Source organism: Hoplias malabaricus, chromosome 11 (genome assembly GCF_029633855.1).
Source record: "Hoplias malabaricus isolate fHopMal1 chromosome 11, fHopMal1.hap1, whole genome shotgun sequence".
Classification (NCBI taxonomy): Eukaryota; Metazoa; Chordata; class Actinopteri; order Characiformes; family Erythrinidae; genus Hoplias; species Hoplias malabaricus.
In genome coordinates, this window is record NC_089810.1 from 21,986,282 (window position 1) to 22,007,352 (window position 21,071).

Sequence of the window (21,071 nt, forward strand, 5' to 3'; positions counted from 1 at the left end):
GACCTGTTTGGAAGATTTGTTTATTTATTTTTTTTATCTGATCCTTAATCTCAGTGAGAAGAGAAAGTTCAAAGCGTTTTCATGGAAAATTAAATATTTACAGTAATAGGCAGAGTCAGAATTCAATAGTGACCGTACATAGAATAAAAAAACAAACAAACAAAAAACTAGCATTTGAGCTTTTTAAGCACTTTTTACCAAAAACCATGTTCTGATATCCAAACTATTGTCAGATAAATATATTTATAATATATATTTACAGAATACCTTAAATTTACAGCGTCCTCCCCTAAGTATTCTATAAACAATTATGAGAAGTTTTTAGGCACAGATTTTTAGAACAATCACTTGGGTTTGTCAGTGCCATCCATACGGTGCACAAAGTCATGGCAATATTCTAATCTAAGAGATGTTGTATTGCATGTACTTTTATTTTAAAAAGTCACACAATCCATACAATCTAAAGTCTTCCAAAGCTGCTAAGCTGCTTCTAATCTTGTTAGTGATGGAGAATGACTGCTCTTACTTGCAACATGATCAGTATCTACAGCCATTCTATGGTACAGGCTACACACCCGCTCAGACACACAGGGAGGGAGGGAGTGTTCACGTGCGCACAGGTGATTTTTAAGGGTGCGGGGTGCATTTATTTTATCTACAAATATAATACAAGATGAAGTGCTGTTTTTAACGTCATACCATTGCGAGGACTGTGATTAGGTGGATGAGTAGGTGGAGCATGTTTTGTGTTTGGGTCGTGATCGTGTTTTTTGTGGAACAAATATAGTCCTAATTAATTTTATTTTAGCTAGTTTCATAAACAGTTTTATTTCTAGAAAGATAATCGATTTGTTCTGATTGGCTATTTTCAAGAATTATTTCAGGCTAAAATGTACCTAACATACTATTCAGACTGAAATCCCAAGGAACATCATAAAAAATATACACTCCATTTGGAATGACCTCTTTTGGAAGGCTGTAACAACATATCTGTTTAATATCAGCCAGAAATAACACAGCATTCAATAGTTTCTGCCAAGCCTCCTGCTGCAATTACAGTAGTAACAATACACCTTATAACTTCAATTACAATGGGTAACTACATGACTGGTGGTGGATGCTTAAATGTAAATGTACACATGATTTTTTGTGACGTTACGGGATGGGCTGTTTTTGCAGCTTATTGTCCGTATATGTACTGGGAAGTAAATGGTATGATTCTGAAATGATTACATAGTTCATCAATAGACCTAGGTTGCAGTGGGGACAACAGATGGAGTTGATAAAGGTGTATGGTGTGGCAAAGATGCAAGTGCGAGTTCACCATAGGCACCGAGCTCAAACTCAGAGAGTAACACAACACAGTTTGTCCTCACAAGTCTGACTCGGGCATGTCTGGCATGTCAGCCATCAGGTAGCCGACGCTGACGTGCCCGTTTGTGTCAGGCTCTGCTGGTGTGGAGCCACTTTGTTTGCGGGTGGGAGGCATGGGCGAGGGAGCTTCGCTGGGGGTCTTCCCTTGGATCAGACTTGTGTCATCATCCTCATCCTCCAGCCTGGTCCTGCTGGTTCTGCGCACGCTCTCCTTGATCATTCGTCCCTTCTTGTAGGAGATGGCAGACAAGCCACCAGCGTTCTCATCAATGATGTTAAAGTAGCGCAGCACAAAGACTATGGGCACTGGAAGGATGGCAGCCACCACCAGAGAGATGCAGACAGCCAGGCCCCATGGCGGGTAGCTGAGGGATTGCTCCTGAGCCTGAGTTAGACACACACACATACCGCAAATGGATTATTCTGGAATATACCAAGGACTTAGTCCTGAATTGGGGCCATCCAATGTCCATTTCTTTTAGGGACTATGGAACACACTTAGTGGAACCAATCAGGAAGGAATATGTCATTCAAAATGTGAATGTCACTATGATGTGAACTTTTAAAGTAACTGGTAGTTATTTTCCTCCTATCGTTCTTAACAATGGCATGTCTGGTTGATCCATGGCTTTGAGGCTACGGACTGCTCTGCTGATACAACAGATGGTGATTTAGTGTAATTCTCCTAATCTGAATTCTTAAAGAAGGCAAAAGAAGCTCTGTTTACTCACCAGTTCCTCAATCCAGGCACTATAGCTGGGAGGGGTCATGCCCAGCTGAATGATACTGGCACTCAGCAGAGCCAAGAGTAGAAGAGGAGTCACATACTTCCACATGTAGTAATAGAAACGGAAAGGAGTGAAGCCCAGCATGTCTTTTAAATCTTCAAAGAACCTGAAGAAAATCACACAGGGTTTTCAAAGTAATGCACACTGTACAACATAAATTTAATTAAAATTTAATTTATATTAACAGAAATATATAAACTCCTTTCTGACTGATATACTGTAAGGGTATATGATATGATGAGCATCACCCATGCTTATACTGAACAAAAACATAAACACAACACTACTGTTTTTGCTCCCATTTTTTCATGAGCTGACCTCAAAGATCTGAGACATTTTCTATGTACACAAAAGGTCTTTTTCCCTCAAATATTGTTTACATGGTCATGGTCTATAATGGCATATACAGTTCAGGGTCGTGGTGGGTCCGGAGTCTACCCGGAATCATTGGGTGCAAGGCAGGAACACACCCTGGAGGGGGCGCCAGTCCTTCACAGGGCGACAAACACACATTCATTCACTCACTTTTGATTCGCCAATCCTCACCAGGAGCAAACCCACGTGACTGTCCAAATCTGTGTTAGTGAGCACTTCTCCTTTGCTGAGATAATCCATCCACCTCACAGGTGTGGCATATCAAGAGGCTGATTAGACAGCAAGCTTATTGCACAGGTGTGCCTTTTTTAACCACTTTTTTATTAAAATACTTATGGAAGGTAGCATATTTATATAGGGTCTGGCTGAGATTTTAAAAGCAAGATAGATACATGTCAGAAAACCTGGATTACAAATAACCAAAGGGTTAAACTATCTTGATTAATATTTAGATTTACATTTAGAAAATGGGCAACTAATTTTTTTAATTCAGCACAGTCTAAAAGACTCAACATCCCATTGCTCTGTGAAACATTCCTGAGATGAAGGGTCGGTAATTTGCTGTTATTTGTTCTACTAAAATTTAACACAGCCCTACTCCTACACAGCTCCTTTTGTGGCTAATATTACAGACCTCAGCACATGGCATGATGATACTAAACATTCAGCACTACTGCCACTAGAGGGCAGTGCTGACTCTGAAAAATAACATCCTTTCTATTATATTTATACATAATGTATCTGCAGGTAACAGCGTTTGTATATTACTGATTTTAAACTTTCTCTATGCTGTAAGTATAATCATACAACATACTTTTCAGTGCCATAGACCCAGGCCACGGCTATGTTTTCCAGAATGACCACGATGAGGAGGGGCAGCGTAGCAGAATAGTCATCAAACATGGCCACAAAATAGTTGCCTGATCGCTGAACAAAAATCAGTCCAATACTGAAAGCCAGCAAACAGCAGCCAACTGTAAAGGGCAAGACAAATATGTTAATAAGAGTGCTATTAAGATAAAGAAAGATAATTAAGTATAATATTTACTCAATTCCCTTGGAAGAGACAGAATGAACATGACATTAAACACAAATTTAAAATACACAATGATAATGTACAAAATGTAAAAAAATTACGTTAACATGCAAATAGGCTGTGGGCTGACCTGTGAGGAACTCTTTGCGCACTTTGAATGTATCCACGATGGGTGTGAGAATGCCCTCAATGGTGCCAAACATGCTGCCCAGGCCCAGGTTCACTAGCATGAGGAAAAACATGACTGACCAGAAGGGTGAGGCTGGGAAGTGGGTCATGGCTTCAGTGAAGGCGATGAAGGCAAGTCCTGTGCCCTGCACTGCCTGTGTGAGAGAATACAAGGAATTGAGTGGGTACTCGTCTTGTCTGTAGGAAGCCTTGTGTCATGTGTACTCACTGTAACTCACTTTTTTTTGTAAGCATTAGCACCACGACACATTTACAGTAACTAAACCAGTACAGTAACCACACTGAAGAACACACAGCTTTGTCAGTAAGCTTAGGGCTGCTGCTGGGGAAACTATGTTACAGTAATTCAAGATTAGGGATTAAAACCTAAAGCCCCAAGGCTTACTAAATGCTAATTACTATTGCTGAGTAATTAAATAGACAGTGCAAAGTGGTTGACATATTTTTTTAATTATAGGGGTCCCTGAATGTTTATTCTGAGATTTATTTGGAGGTATTACACTAAGCCATGTGGACAAAAGCAAATAAGTGTCCTCTAAGGCATGGAGGTGTGTCCTGTAAAACAGCAGGACCACAGATAGCTTTTTCTATGAATAGAGTTAAGGTGATGAGAGTGAATGCTCTCTGTTTTGGTTCATTCTATGCCCCAAGAAAGGTATGGCATCACCCCAGCTGACTCCTACTGCATTTTATTTCTGTTTGTTTCATCATCTTTTTCAGATCTCATCATCTGCTTAAAATCTCTCACTCTGTACTTCTCTCTCTATCTCTCTCTCTATCTCTCTCTCTCTCTCTCACACACACACACACACACACACACACACACACACACTTTTTTTTCTAGATAATCACTCAGCATAATATTATTAGAAAATTAATATCTTGTTTCAGAAAATAAAATAAATACATTTATATATAATAAAAGATATAGTTTATATACCAGTGATGGTAATACTTTCTTTGATATATAGACTATTCCTGACTAAATAATATTATCAATAATGTTTGCTAAAATGTTAAATCCTAAGCTTTTGGTCATTTATTAATGTTCTGTATAAGATATGCCACGTTTTGTTCTCAAAACCCATCTGAGTGATCATTTAAAATGCAAAACTTTTTAAAAGCTAAATACAAAAATATTTAACAGTCCATTAAAATTAGTACCCATTATGAAGGCAAATAAAGTAGCACTTATACATAAAACTAAGCAAGATAAAGACTTCACCCTGTCAGGGTTACTGTCTATAGAGTGTTCTGATAAATATCTGCTGACTGATCCTTACCTTGTTCAGCTCTTCTTTAATATCACAATTGTCCAGGCCCAGGCGAGAATAATCGTTCTCCATCACTTTACGGATAATATCCGTCATCTGCTGGTAGTCCTCGGTGCTCACATGACTGAAGTTGATGTGATGTGGGATCAAATTATGATTTATCTCGTTACCCAGGTAACCAACAATCTTCTTTGTGTTTCTGAGATTTAGAACAAACAACAGGGTTCTGGATTAGTGTTTTTTAGAGAAATATTTAATCAAAAACTTTACAGTTGTTAATAAGAACCCAATCAATCTACACACTTAAAATGATGGTTCTTTATTAAAGGAAATTGTGCATGATTAAAGGGTTCTTTGCATCATGAAAGAGTTCTTCAGACAGATGAAGAATGTGCTTTAGATGGTTCTGTACAGCACCTTTTAGATAAGGGTTCTATATGGCATCAAAAATGGTTCTTCTATCGTTACAAGCTTGACACTGTAATAAAGTAACCGTTTTTGCTGCCACCTAGAACCCATTTCTAAAAGGTGCTGTATAGAACCATCAATAGCCCATTCTCCATCAGTCTGAAGAACTCTTTCAGGATGCAAAAAACCCTTTAATCATGCAAAAGATTCTTCAGGTATTGGGGGTTCTACACAGAACCGTTTTCTTAAATAAAGAACCCTTGTAGAACCATCATTGGAAGTGTGTAAGTCCCCCCAACCAATAAATGTAATTATTTATGAATATTCATTCATTCATTCATTCATTCATTCATTCATTATCTGTAACCGCTTATCCAGTTCAGGGCCGCGGTGGCTCCAGAGCCAACCTGGAATCATTGGGCGCAAGGCGGGAATACACCCTGGAGGGGGCGCCAGTCCTTCACAGGGCTGTTTATGAATATGTATATGAATATTCAAAAGTAATTGAATCAATCGTACAATTGAACCGGATAGTGGAGTCTTGCCCAAGGACACTTTGTTGTAGCTTGGTGTGCTAAGCTTCACAAGGATTTAAACACTAAGAGAAAGTAGTGTTACCCACTACACTACCTTAAAAACAACGTAAGCAGTGATCAAGAAGGCTACAGCAATCTTAGCCTTAATAATGTACAAAAGGCCTTCGTGGACTTTGCTATAACCCCAACTTAACTACTGTCTGCATTAGCTTCTGTTAGAAGGTGGAACTCACATCTCGACACACTTGGCGTTCATGATGTTAGCTTTAAAACCCAGAACAGCAAACACCACCAGTGTGGCTAACACAGAAGTGAAGAAATTGATGAAGGAGACTAGCACGGCGTCAAAATGGCAGTTGTTGTCTCGTTTGTTGTAGCTGGAGAAGGCAATGACTCCACCGAAGCCCAGACCTAGAGCGAAGAAAACCTGAGTAGCAGCCTCTCGCCACACTTTAGCCTCCAGCATGATCTCCAGCTGAAAGAACAAATGGAAACACATGGTGTGACCTGGTGACGACACTAAAGCAGATCTCAGTCAGAAATGACACCATAGAGAGCCCTTTTGATAAAGATGAAAGTGACAAAATATTTTTTTCATATTCAGCACACACTCTATATTACTCATCCTGCAGTGTCCTCTAAACAGACAACAATTTGAAGAATGAAATGAATGCTTCGAAATGAAATGATTCGAGAGACTCGCGCTTTCACATATTAGAACAGTCATCCCACCTGACCTTGATAAGCATCAGTTCTCCTATAAATCAAATCACTCCATAGAGGATGCCATCACAACTGCTCATCACATTGCATGGACACATCTGAAGGAACCGGACAGTTACGTGAGGATGTATCCTTACGTCACACAATGATCTCCAGTAAACTTTTTAGGAAGCTAGTGAACCAGGGCCTTGACTCCTCAATGGGCCCATGGGTCATGGACTTCCTTATGGGACGGCCACAACAAGTCCGAATGGGCAACCATATGTCCTCCAGCATCATCCTAAACATAGGCACACCACAGGGGTGTGTGCTAAGCCCTATGCTTTTCACATTGTTCCCACATGACTGCAAACCCCCGTAAAGACTCTATTCTATTCGAACAAAATATTATGAAATCAGTATGGAAGGGGAGTCAATAAGGGTTACATAGTATAGTTTCTGCAGTGCCAAGCCCAGAGTAGCAAAGCCAAAGACTTGAGACTCCTTATTATAAGTCACTGAAGCATCAGTAAGATTTTGAATTTAATCAGTGTAAAAATATTAGAGTTCCCTAAATATTACAAGACAGTTTAATAGTAGTATTTTGTGCAAATTACTTACACATTAAAATTACTACATGACTGTTGGGACGGGCTGAGTTGGGAAATATCCCTCTTTTATCAAAAGGGAAAAAATATTATATTAAATAAAGGAACACATGATCTTGAGTTTCTTCTTTCCTGAACCAAATTTAGCACAAAAGTCACTTTGATTAACTTTGTACATGAATAATTACAGAGGCACAAAGAAAGACAAAGACACACACACACACACAGTCCATGAGTCACAAATCTTGAGAATCTTTGATATGCGCAGAGATGGTGATCTAAGGCACAGAGCAGACATGTGACAGCATCCTCTGTTTGTATGTGTGTGTGTATGTAAAGTAGTTGGCGGAGGTACACAGGCTGCTGAGAAGCAGGCTGTCTGATGAAAGAGGAATTAATTTGATCCCGGAACCTGCCATGCTACAGCCACAGATGCATGCTGGGAGACTGAACAGGACATTGTTGTTTCTATAGTTACTGTCATTGATTTCTGCAAATTCTGTTAGAGTAAGTGAAGGAGCTCATGGAGGAATTGTTGATGAACAATTTGACAGTGATGAAGTGAATGAGATGCGCTGCTTGTGGTCAAGCATGCTAAATAAATTGCATTAAGCTGTTGTTGTGAGAGTTGTCCTTGTTTTGGTGATGCTAGGTTACTGTGTAGGACTTCATAACCACCATTATGCCTTAAAGGGTTATTACTCAGTTTTTAATTGTAGCTTTTAATATAAATAATTATAAATTATTTCATCACTACTATGAAACCTATATGGAAGTGTATGGTAATGAAATTTAAGGAAATAAGAACTGCTCTCTATGTCTCTGTCTATCTTACTCTCTCTCTCTCTCTCTCTCTCTCTCTCTCTCTCTCTCTCTCTTTCTCTCTTATACATTTTCTTTCATTCCTAATTTTACATCTTTCCTAATTGTAAACCTTACACTAATCTTAATTCTACCCTAAACGTAAAAGATATCTTCACATATTAATGTATTTATTTGCATTTGCATTGTGACTAGTTTGTGGTATCAGAAATAAGTGTGATATTATAGTCTGCCAATGGGTTTTGGTCTTCCCAGTATGATATATTACTAGTACACATACACACACAGACACACATACACACACTTACTCACTCACCTTTGGGGTGAACATGTGTGCAATGCCATCCACAGAACCCTTAAGCAGGAGGGCCCTCACCAGGAAACAGATCAACACCACATAGGGAAAAAGGGAGCTGAAGTACATTACCTACAAACAAACAGAAAACAGTATTAACCTGCTATGCCCACTAACAACCCCCTGGTTAAAGTTGGCTTCCTCCCCACACAGTCACATATTGTCACATACAGTCACTTGTGCATAGATGCTTTCACATATTCGTAATACCTCAGTAACAGCACTTCAGAGGCTGTGATTGTACTACTGTACTACCAACCCTGGCCTTAAGGTGGCAAACCACACTCTGCTTTGGTAGCTCTCCACACACAGAACTCAAGTTCTTTCATTATTCTCCATTGACTTTTTTTTTTTTTACATATTTTCTACATCATGCCAGTCTTGGGATGTTAAAACAAAATAAAAAAACAAGCAACAATTTCAGAGTGGTTTAATTGTGAAATAACTAGTTTATTCTGGAGTAACTTCTTTACAGTGAGTGTAACATGAATTTTATTCTCTATAAATGGAATCTATACACACATTGTGGGCTTTTATAAGTTACATCAATCATGATAATATAAATCTGAAAAATGGGCTTGAATGTATCTTTCTGCCATATGTAAATATAAAAAAAATTAAAAATGAAATAAAATTGTATTAAAACTCTTACAACTAAAATAAAATCTCCAAACTTTAATGTAACTGCTTTCTGTGTGTGCTTTACAGATGCAATAAATACACAGTAAAAATCCCATATTTCCGATATCTGTGTTTGCATTTACACAAGAAAATGATATTAATATTTAGAAAAATTGTGAAGCTCCACTAAAGGGAACTGGACTTTTCTAATGGATGCTTAGAATGAAGACAGCTATAATGCAGGATATTAACCAGACACACATACAAATAGCAAGCGGTAAACTGACTGCAGTCTAATACTAAAAGAAAAATAAGAGTTCTGGCCCAAAATGTAGCTTTGTATATTAGTATAACTCAACAAATATTTAGTAGACTTCAGGCCCTACATTTCTAGATTATGTCATGTTTTGTATATTACAGGAATTGCATGTTTTTTCATTGCTAACTGAAATTTATCATTTTCTCTTGTCCATTTCAACTTTACCAGTAAATTATAAGAAGAACTCTTAACACTTAGACCATGCATTACAACTGTATATTCTGTTTACTATGAGCTCAGTGTTACATGCTCGTTTGAGTCTTTAAAATATGCCTCTGCAATGAGTATGGCAAGCTACAGGAAGGATGCTAAGAAGTTCAGCTAAGGTTAATGAATGATTAGTGGGGTGAGGGAAGCTGGCTTCTCTTAAATTCCTCTTTATAAAGTTGTATAAATTGAGTCATTCTAGTAAGAAAGACCAAAAGGGCTAAATTACAAGATAGGATTTCACTAAATTACAAGATAAGATTTTATGACGCTTTGTGGTTCACCGTAGTTGAATCATACATTTCTGAGGTGTAGTTTTACAGCAAACCACTTTAATCCCCTGTCTTTAGATAAGTCTTTAAACACTCAATTTCCAACTCCAGACGTACAGTGCTTGGACACCTCTTAAAACGCAGCAGTTTGCCTTGCCAACAGATTGTTCACTTTGCCAGTGAGAATAGTGCGGGAATAACCATGGCAACAGGCAAGGCTTTTTGTTCTCTTTTCAACACGTGCACACATATGCACTCACTTACACGAACACACACATACACACTTGTACAAAAAAATGTCAGAAAAAGACCACGTCCATGTGGCATTTCTTTTTCCTGAAATACGCTTTTGTAGAAACTGTGAATGGGGCATTAATATTCTTTTGTTGGTACGCTTCAAAGACCTCCCTGAACCCCCCCACCCCCCCACCCACCTTCAGTTTCTAACCCAGGACAATCCCTGATCCTCCTTTGCTATGCTGGCAGGCAGAGGCCCATACAGAGGCAAAGAGGCCACACTCACTGTAATCAGCCCACCAGCACTGGGTAAGACTGAGCACACATTAATGAAGCTTGCCTGATCAAAGAATTTTACTTTACATACTGGTGAATAATTTGGTAAGTTCCAGTACATCCTGTAGATGAATGAAAGCCTGCAATTCCCAATTCTAATGAAGAAAGTGAGGCCAGCTGCTGGTAGGATTCTGGTAAATTAGACAAAGCCTAATGCTGTAAAGTATATCTAGATACGAAGGAAAGCAATAATCCAAAATATCTTTATAGGTAAACACCTTAACTTTAATCTCTATAAAAACCAAATGAAGGTCACAAATGTTAAGAGAGTAAATCCTGGTTTCATGTTTGTGGTTGGTATAGAGTAGTGGATGGTAGTGGATGCATTAACGTTTCACTCAGCAGACTGAGGTGTGAATTTATGCCCAGGCATTCACATAACATTACACCAAGAGTCTTTGTGTTAGGCCTCTAGTGCTCTGTGTGACTACCTTGTGACATTATTCAAATTAAGCCATGTTGTTTGGGATAAAAGGCCCTAAATATAAATTTAGATTTTCCCTGCAAAGACCTAACAATGAAAATGCATAAGACTGAAATTACTTGTAAATCATCTGGTGGAATTTGAAATTCTTTTTTTAACATCCTCAGTACTGAATATCATTTCACCAGTTAATGCCTATAACAAGACCAAAGAAAAGCAACACAGGGAAAAGAGAGATGTCAGGAGCTCATGGATGTCAAAAGAACCCAGGGTTAAGTTGTTGGGAAGTCATTTCACATTCTGACTATGCTTTGCTTAGACATGCTAACAGGAATCACATGACAGACTGACAGTATTAAGTGCTATTAAAAACATTTCTGGAGGCACTAAGTTCACATTGTTTTTACTCATTTTCATTATAGTGCTGTCTTTTTTGCACTAGTGGTTATTGTGCATTCTTTTCAATGTAACAAACTCTTGACATGAACTAATATCCCTACTACTAATATAAGACTACTATGTACTTATATAAGTCTACCTCACACAGCAAAAACCTGAATATGAAACTGTTGCTGTCTAGAATTTCAATTTTAGGTCGCCAGGAAAGTGAGTTTTTGAGATAACAAATGTAAATATTCATTCATTTATTTTCTGAAATCTGGAATCATTGGGCGCAATGCGTAAACACACCCCAGGAGGGGGCGCCGGTCCTTCACAGGGCAACACACACTCACACCTACCAATGTGTGTTTTTGGTCCATGGAAGGAAACTGGAGCGCCCGGAGAAAACCCACACAGACACGGGGAGAACACACCAAACTCCTCACAGACAGTCACCAGGAGCAGGACTAGAACCCACAACCTCCAGGTCCCTAGAGCTGTGTGACTGCGACACACTACCTGCTGCTCCACCGTGCCGCCAAATAAATACACTCTTTAATATTTCCTTTTATTGTAGCAAATTCATTATATATATACTTCAGTATTAAAGCTATTTTAAAGAGTAATCCTAATGCAGATTTTTCACCATTCTACACACTTACCTTCCCTGAGGACTGGATGCCTTTAATCATGGCAAGACACACCATGGCCCAGGCAGCCAGCAGGCACAAAGTCATCTTCCAATTGAGCCCTCCACTCTCTGAGATTGAGTCAGAAATGTCCAGAGCCTCGCGATACCAGTAGTACGTGGTGGCAGAGCTCTTCTCACACTCAGGCACCACATCTGGATAACAAAATCAGAGCGTTGTGGCTTGAGCAGAAGCAGATTGTTAATGAAAAACAAATTTGGATTTTTTTTATTTTATTTTCTGTAAATATTCTGTATTTTTAAATAGAAATTTTTAAACAGTCTGCATATTGGCTCACATGTGCTGGTCTTGTTTTTAACAAGAGGACATTCGTGCCAGGGCAGAGGATGCTGGAAGGACTGGGAGAAATAGAAGAGACTCCAGCCAATGATGACATTATAGTAGAGGGCCACAAAGAAGCACACCTGCAGTGATAGAAAACACATGTAAAACATTGTACCATATGCTGCCACGGTCAGGAGCACTCAAGCACAAATTAAAATCATCCACATCTGCTAATGGGAGTCTCAATTAGCCCTCTTTCTCCTGGGCCACTGCTATGTCTGTCTTTAGTGATTTTCATAATGCACCTGAAATAAGGAACCTGTGTATGAGTTCCCATATGGGAGTTCTGTATGAAACTCACCACACAACTGGCAACGCCAATGCCACCCAGCCGAGGGCTGATGTAGTTCCAGACACCGATACTCCCACGGCGGATCCTCTGGCCCACCGAAAGCTCCAGGAAAAACAGTGGGATGCCAATCAGCACTAAAAGAATGAGGTAAGGCACCAGGTATGCACCTACAGGGGCCAAAACAATTCTTAAGCATTGCTTCACGAATATAATCAACATGCTTTAGTGAGTCCATTAAGCTCTAGCAGTATAACTTTTAGATTATTAATCATCCTTAGAGCATTTTGAGGAAATACATTTGATCCAGGCAACATTTTATTCTGGTCATTTTTTTAAAATCACAGCATAGAAAAGAACATTCCTTCACAATAATCTTAGGGAGACCTAGTGAGCATAAAATTGTAGAAAACTGAAATAAGTAAGGATGGAACTTGCTTGTTTTTAAGCTCTCAGGGGCTAGAAACATGTGCTAGTGTCATGAGGCAGTTAGACTATCTCTCACTGCTTCATCTCTCTCTCTCTCTCTCTCTCTCACTCTCTCTCACATACACACACACACACACAGTGACTCAGATTTCAAAAGTCTCAGGTTAATATCCCTACACTCTTGTGTCAAACCACCTGCCCTAACCACAGCCACAATGTGGTATCACTACTAGAATGCTTGTATAAGGAAGGAATAGCTAAAATGGGAAGTCTATTTAGTGCATGATCATTCATGACTTTACAAATTACAAATTACAATAAGAATGGAGCCTATATCCCAAGAGTTATCCAGTCTGGATTTATTGACATGATATTGTCTTAATTAAAGACAGAACATACATTGATTGTTGATATATCATGTTTATGTTTAATATCTTATCCTTTATAATTCCATATTTTTATTATTTTTTAAGAATTAAAAAATGAAAAAGCCTCAAACACTGTATTTCAAGGAGCGTGTTACATTTAATTACACTCTCAATGCCTTTTATTGTACATGCCTTATACATCCTAGCATATGTTATATATTATGTTCTTTTGCTTATTTATTTATTACATTATTTGGTTATTACATTAATTTTATAATCTGCTTCTTTTTCTTCTTTTTTTAGCATTTATATGATGTTTTAATAAGGAATGTAAAATAAGAATTTCATTGTTCAGTGTAACTGCGTGTGAATCCCTTCATTTGTTTCAAAAAGTTTTCCATTCATTCTCAGGGTCTAAAAGTGGGAAAAAATTGTTTGAAAATATAAATAGTATAAAAATAATGAATAGTACATCTCATGCTTGCAATGCACATAACCAGAGGGTGGAAGTGGCATTTGGCCTTGTGACACTCTCTTGAAACCACCAAGCATTTCTTGAACCACAGTGAAATTAATGCTCACATTTGTTTTGTAAAAGAAAACTAAACATAACCAAAAAAAAAGGTCTTCATTTGATTATTATTTTTTTTCCATTGTAGAGAGAACTGAGGCAGAAGGTTATGGTGTACAGCCAAAGACCTGGGGTGCGTGTTAGAGGCCACATCTGTCCGGTGTGTCTCGGAAGAGGCCACTTAGGCAGAGGCAGCGAGCAGACATGAAGACAGGCAGAGGCTCAATCACAACCACACAGTCAGCCTTTAATCTAATTACAGACCAGCACTGCAGGGCAGCCACTCACTTATAATGACCTGGTAAACAACCACTGTGGTGGTAAAAACCTGGTTGCTGACACAAGCACACACACCTGCCAAATATGGCCACAGCTAAACAACCATCACCCTCCTCACCCACACGCACACAAATATACAGAAAGAGTAATGAATACACCAATACTCAGCACTACCATTAGGACATCTTCAGCCAATATAGATCCATTCTCAAGTTAACTCACACATAGAGAGTGCACTCCAAATCTAGATCAAAGTAGATGGGCATGAGTAGGCATATTGCATCTACAGTCCACCTCTATCACAGCCACTAAAGTAAATAGAGTATAATCAGCTTTCTCTGGAGTCTGAAGGGCTTTGTATAATCTCAGGGTAGAAATGTAACCTATGATTATCCTCCAGACATGACAGGACCCATGCAAGACACATGCAAGATGCATGCAAGATGTGTTGTTATGTTACAGTGAGTGCAAAGTGTTTAATTAACATTTCTTGTAAATGAGGAACTGTGTCTCTCACTTTACCCAGCAAAGAGGAACTGAAACAGACTGTCTGGTTTACTGGCTGTAGTAGAAATGTGGTCACTCATTCACTATCGCGGGGTCACAGAGAGTGTGTTGTTCTATTTTGAGAGCAGTATTTGGTACATTTGTTTAAGTACCTTTCAACCCTATATCTCTAAGCACATCAGTAGCCCAGTCCTCCTTTTGTGCTGGCTCTCTTGAAGTAGGTATGTAGAAGTCATTGCTTACCACTTCTGCTTCACTCATAAACAGAGTGCAAAGACACCTGACATAGGCAGTAGCTTAAAGAGGCAAACAGTCAGCTCCCATCCTTCCTCTATGGCACCTTACATGATGAAAAGGCCCGCTCCTACAAAATTGCCTTTTAAAGCAAACAGGTCTCAAAGGCATCCCCTAAATTGCAGAGGAGCAATATATTCATCCTACATATAAATCAAGGAGAAGGAGAAACGATTCTTTTGTTAGAGTGATGTCTCTAACAAGGCTCTCGTAGTTCTGAATGTACAGCATAACATGTATGTTTACATGCTCAAAACCAATGAGTTTATGAAGTCCTGGTGTCTGTAAATGGGTAAAAAACAAATGTCTTGGTCCAGATGGCTAGGCTCTTTCTCTCTCTGCTCATGGCATAGAAAAGGTATCTGGAGGTTTTTAGACAACTGAGAGAACTCCTAACTTTGAAAAGCACAAACCGAGATGAGGATTGCTCTTGCTGCCCTTATGTGGCTAATACTATCGTTCTTTTGCTGCCTAGGATTATTTAAGGTGGAAATGTTTCTGAATTCAGCAGACAACTGCATTACTGAAAGTGCTACTAAACTAAACAACTTGAGTTGCAAATTGGTTTCTGTGGTATTTAAACAGCGAATAATACCTTACAGACGAGTCACGTAAACACAACTGCTGTTTATCTCCTTAAACATAACATTCCGGCTTAAAAAAAGCAGACCTTCTGAATGTAAACAAACCAGAGAGAACAGTGTTTCCGCACAATTGTAGCTGTCCAAAAAGGTAAGTATTTCAAGAGAGTGAAAGACATTTAAACCTTTCTGTGGAATTTATTACAATATTTTATTCCAACTTTTGGAGCATACCTATTATTCTTTATAAAACTCTGAGTACAGTTCTTCTTCGTTAGACTCTAAAAAGACAACTTATTATGGAAATGAAAATCTGTTAAAAATGAATAGCCTCTCTCTCTCTCTTTCCCTTTGTTTCTTTCTCTTTACTTTTTCTGTCTTCTCCCTCTATTTGTTCCTGTCCATTTCTCTCCTTTTCCAGTTTCTCTTCTGCAATTGTCTCTTTCTGCCTCTGTCCTTATCTCTTTCTCTTCAATCTGTTCATTTTGTCTCTTTCTCTCTCCTAGTCTATCTCTTCTTTTGCCCTCTTATTTTCTGCCTGTTTCCATAAAGGTTAACTTGCTTAATTTTCCCAACACCCAGGCACATGCTCTCTCTCTCTCTCTCTCTCTCAAAAAAAAATATATATATACAAAATTGTACTGTTTGACAAATTAATAAAAGCAACATAAGAAATCATGCGTACCTCCACCGTTTTTCTGACACAGATACGGGAACCTCCAGACGTTGCCGAGTCCCACCGAGAAGCCCACCTGCGCGAGGATGTACTGCAGCTTGCTGCTCCACGCGGGTCTCTGCTCTTCGGCCCCGCGCGCGCTCTCTTCATCCGCCGCCGCGGGGGCGCGCACGCTCAGCGCGTTCTTTTTCAGAGACTCGTCGCACGCGTCTTCATTGGAGAGCAGGTCTTTAACGGACTCCGTGACATCGTCGTCGTCGAGTTCGCCTTTCTTGACGGCTTTGCTGTTTTTGGGCATTTGATTAGCGGTGAGAGGATGGGGTAAAAATGTCTGTCTCTCGGGTTTCTCTCTGGGAAACGAGCTCTTGTCCGGACCGGCAGCTCTTCGCGGGCAGTGTCTGAGGGAGAGCGGCGGAGAATTGAAGACGGAGAGGATGGAGAGTGTGGCGTGTGCCGACAGTTATGGCTTCATTGTCACAGTACGAGCTGCTGTGAAGAAGAAAGACGGAATTAGACACAATAAACATGAGCGTTTTGGTTTCACCTCCTGTTTCTGAGCAAAAGAACATGTCCTCCAATCATTGATGCTCTGTTTATACCGAGTAACTATGTTACGTAAAATATTAACTTGTGGCTAAATGGATTTAATTAAAAATGGCCGCATTTATTTGTAACATTTTAAGTAGTCTAATAATTTTTTACAAAAAAATGTACTTAAAAACTTATTTTATTTCTATATAATGACAGGAATAGTACACCATTCATAATACACCTAATAACATTATCATAATAATACACTATATTCAGCTTAGGTGCCATTGTAGAGCAGCTGTACATCAGCTCGAGGCCACTAGGTGCATTAAGCCCCACGTGCGAGGGCACTGCGTTCTCTGGAGTGATGGAGCACCCAGTCTCTGTGGGATGAGTTGAGTAAATACTATTAAACATCCAACACCAGTACCCTACATGTTATCTGGCTGAATGCCATAAAATGATCACAAAATGTTTCAAAATGTAGTCTATTGCATGAGGTGTGCACAAATATTTGGCCACATGGGGAAGGGCACTGTTTTTTTTTCTTAAATGTTTTAAATGTGGTTTGTTTGTTTGTATTTATTATTCAAATACACATACACACTTCATAATTGACGTTGTGTGCAGATTGATAAATTGACTGTCAATGATGCGGGGTGTTTAGCCTAGAACAGTGTGTCCTGAATATTTTAGTGATTTACCTACTTTTACACACCCACTACAGCTCTGAAAGGACTTATTAACTGATTAGTCGGTGTGTGGGCAAGAGGCAAAGCCATAAATATGCAGGGTATGATGCCTCCAGGACCAGGGTAGAGACACACAGTTCTTGAAAACAGTGACAGAACCACTCATGTGACAAACACTACACAACTCTCTAAAGCACCCACCCACACACACACACACACACACACAAGTTTATATGTTTGCAATCTCCATCACAGGCAGAGCCTAAGCCCAGACCCCAGTCGTTTATGTTTATGCAATCTCTACCAAAACCCCTGCTCTGTCCGGCTGAAGTGTTGTGACAGAGTGGTGGGCATCTCGAGTTTCTCTGCGCATTGATACCGGAGCGCGCGGCGCACGGGGTCATTTGCATAAGAACCCAAACACCAGCTCGGCTAAAAGAAAACCTCGCTCTCACTCACGGAAAAGCCGCTTTTAAAAAGACAACTTGGCAATTCACAGTACGCTAAGCCTAGTCTATCGAATTTGTTTAATGTAGGGCATAAAAGCAGGGTTACACTCGGGTTTGACGGCGATGAAATGTTCCACAGCGGCAGAAAGGTGTGATGCGGCAGCCTACACGACGGCTTAGGCCATTAATAAAGCTCAACTCACCCAGATTATCCTCCCCTTAACAGGGTCCTCAATGTAAGCACCAATTTAGACAAACATTCTTCTAAGCATTTTCTTAAAATTCCCATTAGCTCCTGAAATGTAATGGTCCAAAGAAATGACAGGCCATTCGGAACATTTGTCTGAATCTAATAAATGATTGGGCGAATAAAAGCATGGATTTGTGTCGACAGTAAATAAGATGTGGTCGGAATACACTGATGTATACAAGATATTAAATAACGAGTATTGAATGTAAAGCTATAGAACAATGGTTAATAATTAAGTTATCGATCGGATTTACTAAAGAATTGACCTAACGTTAGATCCCCGCCCAAATTCCGTGTGCCATCCATGTGAGGTATTTCATCATACACTGCACCCAGCCCATGCCTGCGCATCATTCATTTAAACACCAGGCTTCCGAAATTCACACAAATACGGAAAATTATTCTTACCGTGTCAATAAAAACGGATGAAAATTATTTCCTGCCTGTAGGTCTTAGTGATGTCCCTAATTCTGTGATTTGTGATGGTCCCAGCTCGTGTTCATTGCGCATCTCTCCTCTGTCTCTGATTCAGATGAGGATTCTGCTGCCGCCGGGCGCTGCTCACAAGACGAAACCCTCACTGACATCCATCAAGCCCTCAGCGGGGGAGCCCCTGTTCTCAGGAGCGAATATATTAAAATCAACATGCTCTTCTTTTACGATAAAGCTCCAAGCCGAATACATGAACATTTTAATTCGATAAATATATACGTGCACATGACTTAAATAAATACTTTCACGATTTAAGCGATACATCAAAAGGGACCCACCCCCCCATACTCAGCTAATGGTTCAGTCCACTACAGTGTGCACGCTAAGATGTTGTTTCTGTGGGCGGATAACGTTCTTGAGGCCATGTGCTGGAACCCGCCTTTCTCTTTATCAATTTTGTGGTTAAACCTTATGGTGAAATATAACTGTTTAATTCGTGTATTTTTACTTTACACTGAGATGCTGATGAAGAAGCCGACTGTCTAGTATCAGTCTGTGGTCGAGAGAGATGCTCAGTCATCTGTGGTTCTAGCAAAGCTTTAATCAGAATGTGATGTGGTACCTTTTCCCAAAAGAATCGATTCCTCGATTCCAGGCCTTGGCGAACAGAGTTGACTCCAAAGCTTGGGAATCACACAAATTCATGCTCATCATTTGCCGCGCGGACAGAGAATGAGGCACTCTGCTGTCCATCTTTAGACAGACGGCCTGAAAATCACAGATGAGCATCAAATTTCCACAGCATTTTACTGTAGAAAAAGTGGAAAATATGTAATGACAAATGTTAAATGTTTTAAAAAATATATCTTACAGTCATATATCCACACCGAAGGGATGGACATAGAATCTGTTAGCTCTTCACATGTTTTTATAATGTCAAATGTTGTCAGTATGTTACAATATTTTTTGACAGATATCCGACAGTCATTTGTCTGTAGATTTTGGAGTCGAGATTGTTGTACGGAATCGATTCATGTCGCTTGGGTTCAGAAATTGTGTCGACTCAAAGATGTCTGGAATCGAACTGCATTAGATTCACTTTTCTTTGTCCGTTGTGCTCTCTCCCTCCCTCTCTCTCTCTCTCTCTCTCTCTCTCTCTCTCTCACACACACACACACACACACACACACACGGCGGATGCCCGTGTGCTTTATCTCACAGACTCAGAGTGAGTGGTCGTTCGTATATGTATTAATGTATAGCCTAAACTGGAGGGGCAGGATTTTGAGCCTTCCCGGCCTACATTTGGTTTTTCAGCTTTTACACCATTTCGCCCCGTTGCCTCCGACAATCAGTAAAACCTATGTAGGCAATATTGATTTTGCCTGACAGTGCATTTCAGATCTATCTGGGGCACTCTCTCCGCCATGTAGAGAATACTTCAATGACCTCTTTGAGTCCTTGGCACTGTCTATCATTAACATTGCAGTTATTATCTCTGAGAATCTAATTAATAAAAGCTGATAAATACGCACAGATTGTGGTTTTCTTTCTTTTGTCAATCCAGCCATCTATTCTCTGTGTTTCTACCCAACATTTTAAATTTAGAAATATGCGAAATGAGTCGTGTTTCCATCTACTGCACTTCAGCGAATAGACTTCATATGACGTAAGTGATTAGGGTTGGTATCGGAACGAGGGAAACCGAGAGTTGTGTGGGTCGTTTATATAAAAAAAAAACACTTCATATCAAAAATTGATATAATATTTATTGATTTAATGTGTTTGTGCCTTTTCTGTGATATAGAGCTTCTCAATGTTTTGAGAGGGACGTAAAATGCTGTGTGGTCTCGGACTTTTGCGCAGTGCTGTTAATGTCTGTAATATTACAAACATGCACCGAAATAAGAGGCGATGGTATGAAAACTGAGTGATAAAGTGCGGGGAGGAGAGAAGAAGGAGAATCGTGGGGAATCCTTAAACACCGTGGTCGTGTGATTAGTCGGGGCTCCGTCGCGCTCGGTGCCGCATGCGCAGTGTGTATAAACCAGCTGAGACGTCATCGTTTATTCGAAAAGCCCCTTTTCATCAATCTTTAGCGCATTAGCAATATTCTACTTTTCCCACCCGAGCGTAAAACTCTTTTTGCGATATTTGCTTGTTTCTTCGAATCTTGGCCTTTTGTATCATTCAGGTTTTAGTAGTTGCATGAATTTGGAAACAAAGTTGAATTTCAATTTGATCTTAATCACACTTAATCCAAGTTTGTCTACTGAATAAGTGCAATTAAAATATGTAGTTTAATTTAGTATAAAAAAAAAACAAAAAACAAACAAAAAAAAAAACAAACAAAAAAAAAACATGGTTTTGCTTGGCTTTTACCATTTCTGCTGCTGTTCATTGCCATTAAGATAAAATCAGGATT

At 39.5% G+C, this 21,071-nt stretch overlaps 1 protein-coding gene across 2 annotated transcripts; it reads right to left on the bottom strand.

Annotated features, from left to right (window-relative positions):
* Window positions 1-69: 69 nt before the first annotated feature.
* On the bottom strand, window positions 70-18,747 carry slc6a15 (solute carrier family 6 member 15). 2 transcript variants are annotated; one of them, XM_066685704.1, is made up of 12 exons: window positions 18,623-18,747; window positions 16,302-16,778; window positions 12,600-12,757; window positions 12,252-12,378; window positions 11,927-12,108; window positions 8,429-8,539; window positions 6,214-6,455; window positions 5,046-5,235; window positions 3,704-3,896; window positions 3,352-3,511; window positions 2,106-2,268; window positions 70-1,759 (listed from the first exon to the last, which is right to left on the bottom strand). In XM_066685704.1, exons 2-12 carry the CDS (start codon window positions 16,588-16,590, stop codon window positions 1,373-1,375), a joined length of 2,202 nt encoding a protein of 733 aa, XP_066541801.1. In that variant the 5' UTR covers window positions 16,591-16,778; window positions 18,623-18,747; the 3' UTR covers window positions 70-1,372. The 2 variants fall into 2 exon arrangements, with proteins under 2 accessions (XP_066541801.1, XP_066541800.1); XM_066685703.1 differs by having other exon boundaries at window positions 16,302-16,781.
* Between the last annotated feature and the right edge of the window lie 2,324 nt (window positions 18,748-21,071).

Bases quoted from the DNA above. Each gene is read 5' to 3' on its own strand.
- slc6a15 (XM_066685704.1), bottom strand. From the start codon at position 16,590: ATGCCCAAAAACAGCAAAGCCGTCAAGAAAGGCGAACTCGACGACGAC. The intron at 12,109-12,251 runs GTGAGCCAATAT...TTTGTTATCCAG, and splicing joins TAAAAACAAGACCAGCACAT to ATGTGGTGCCTGAGTGTGAG. The intron at 2,269-3,351 runs GTATGTTGTATG...GATTTTCTTCAG, and splicing joins TGGGTCTATGGCACTGAAAA to GTTCTTTGAAGATTTAAAAG.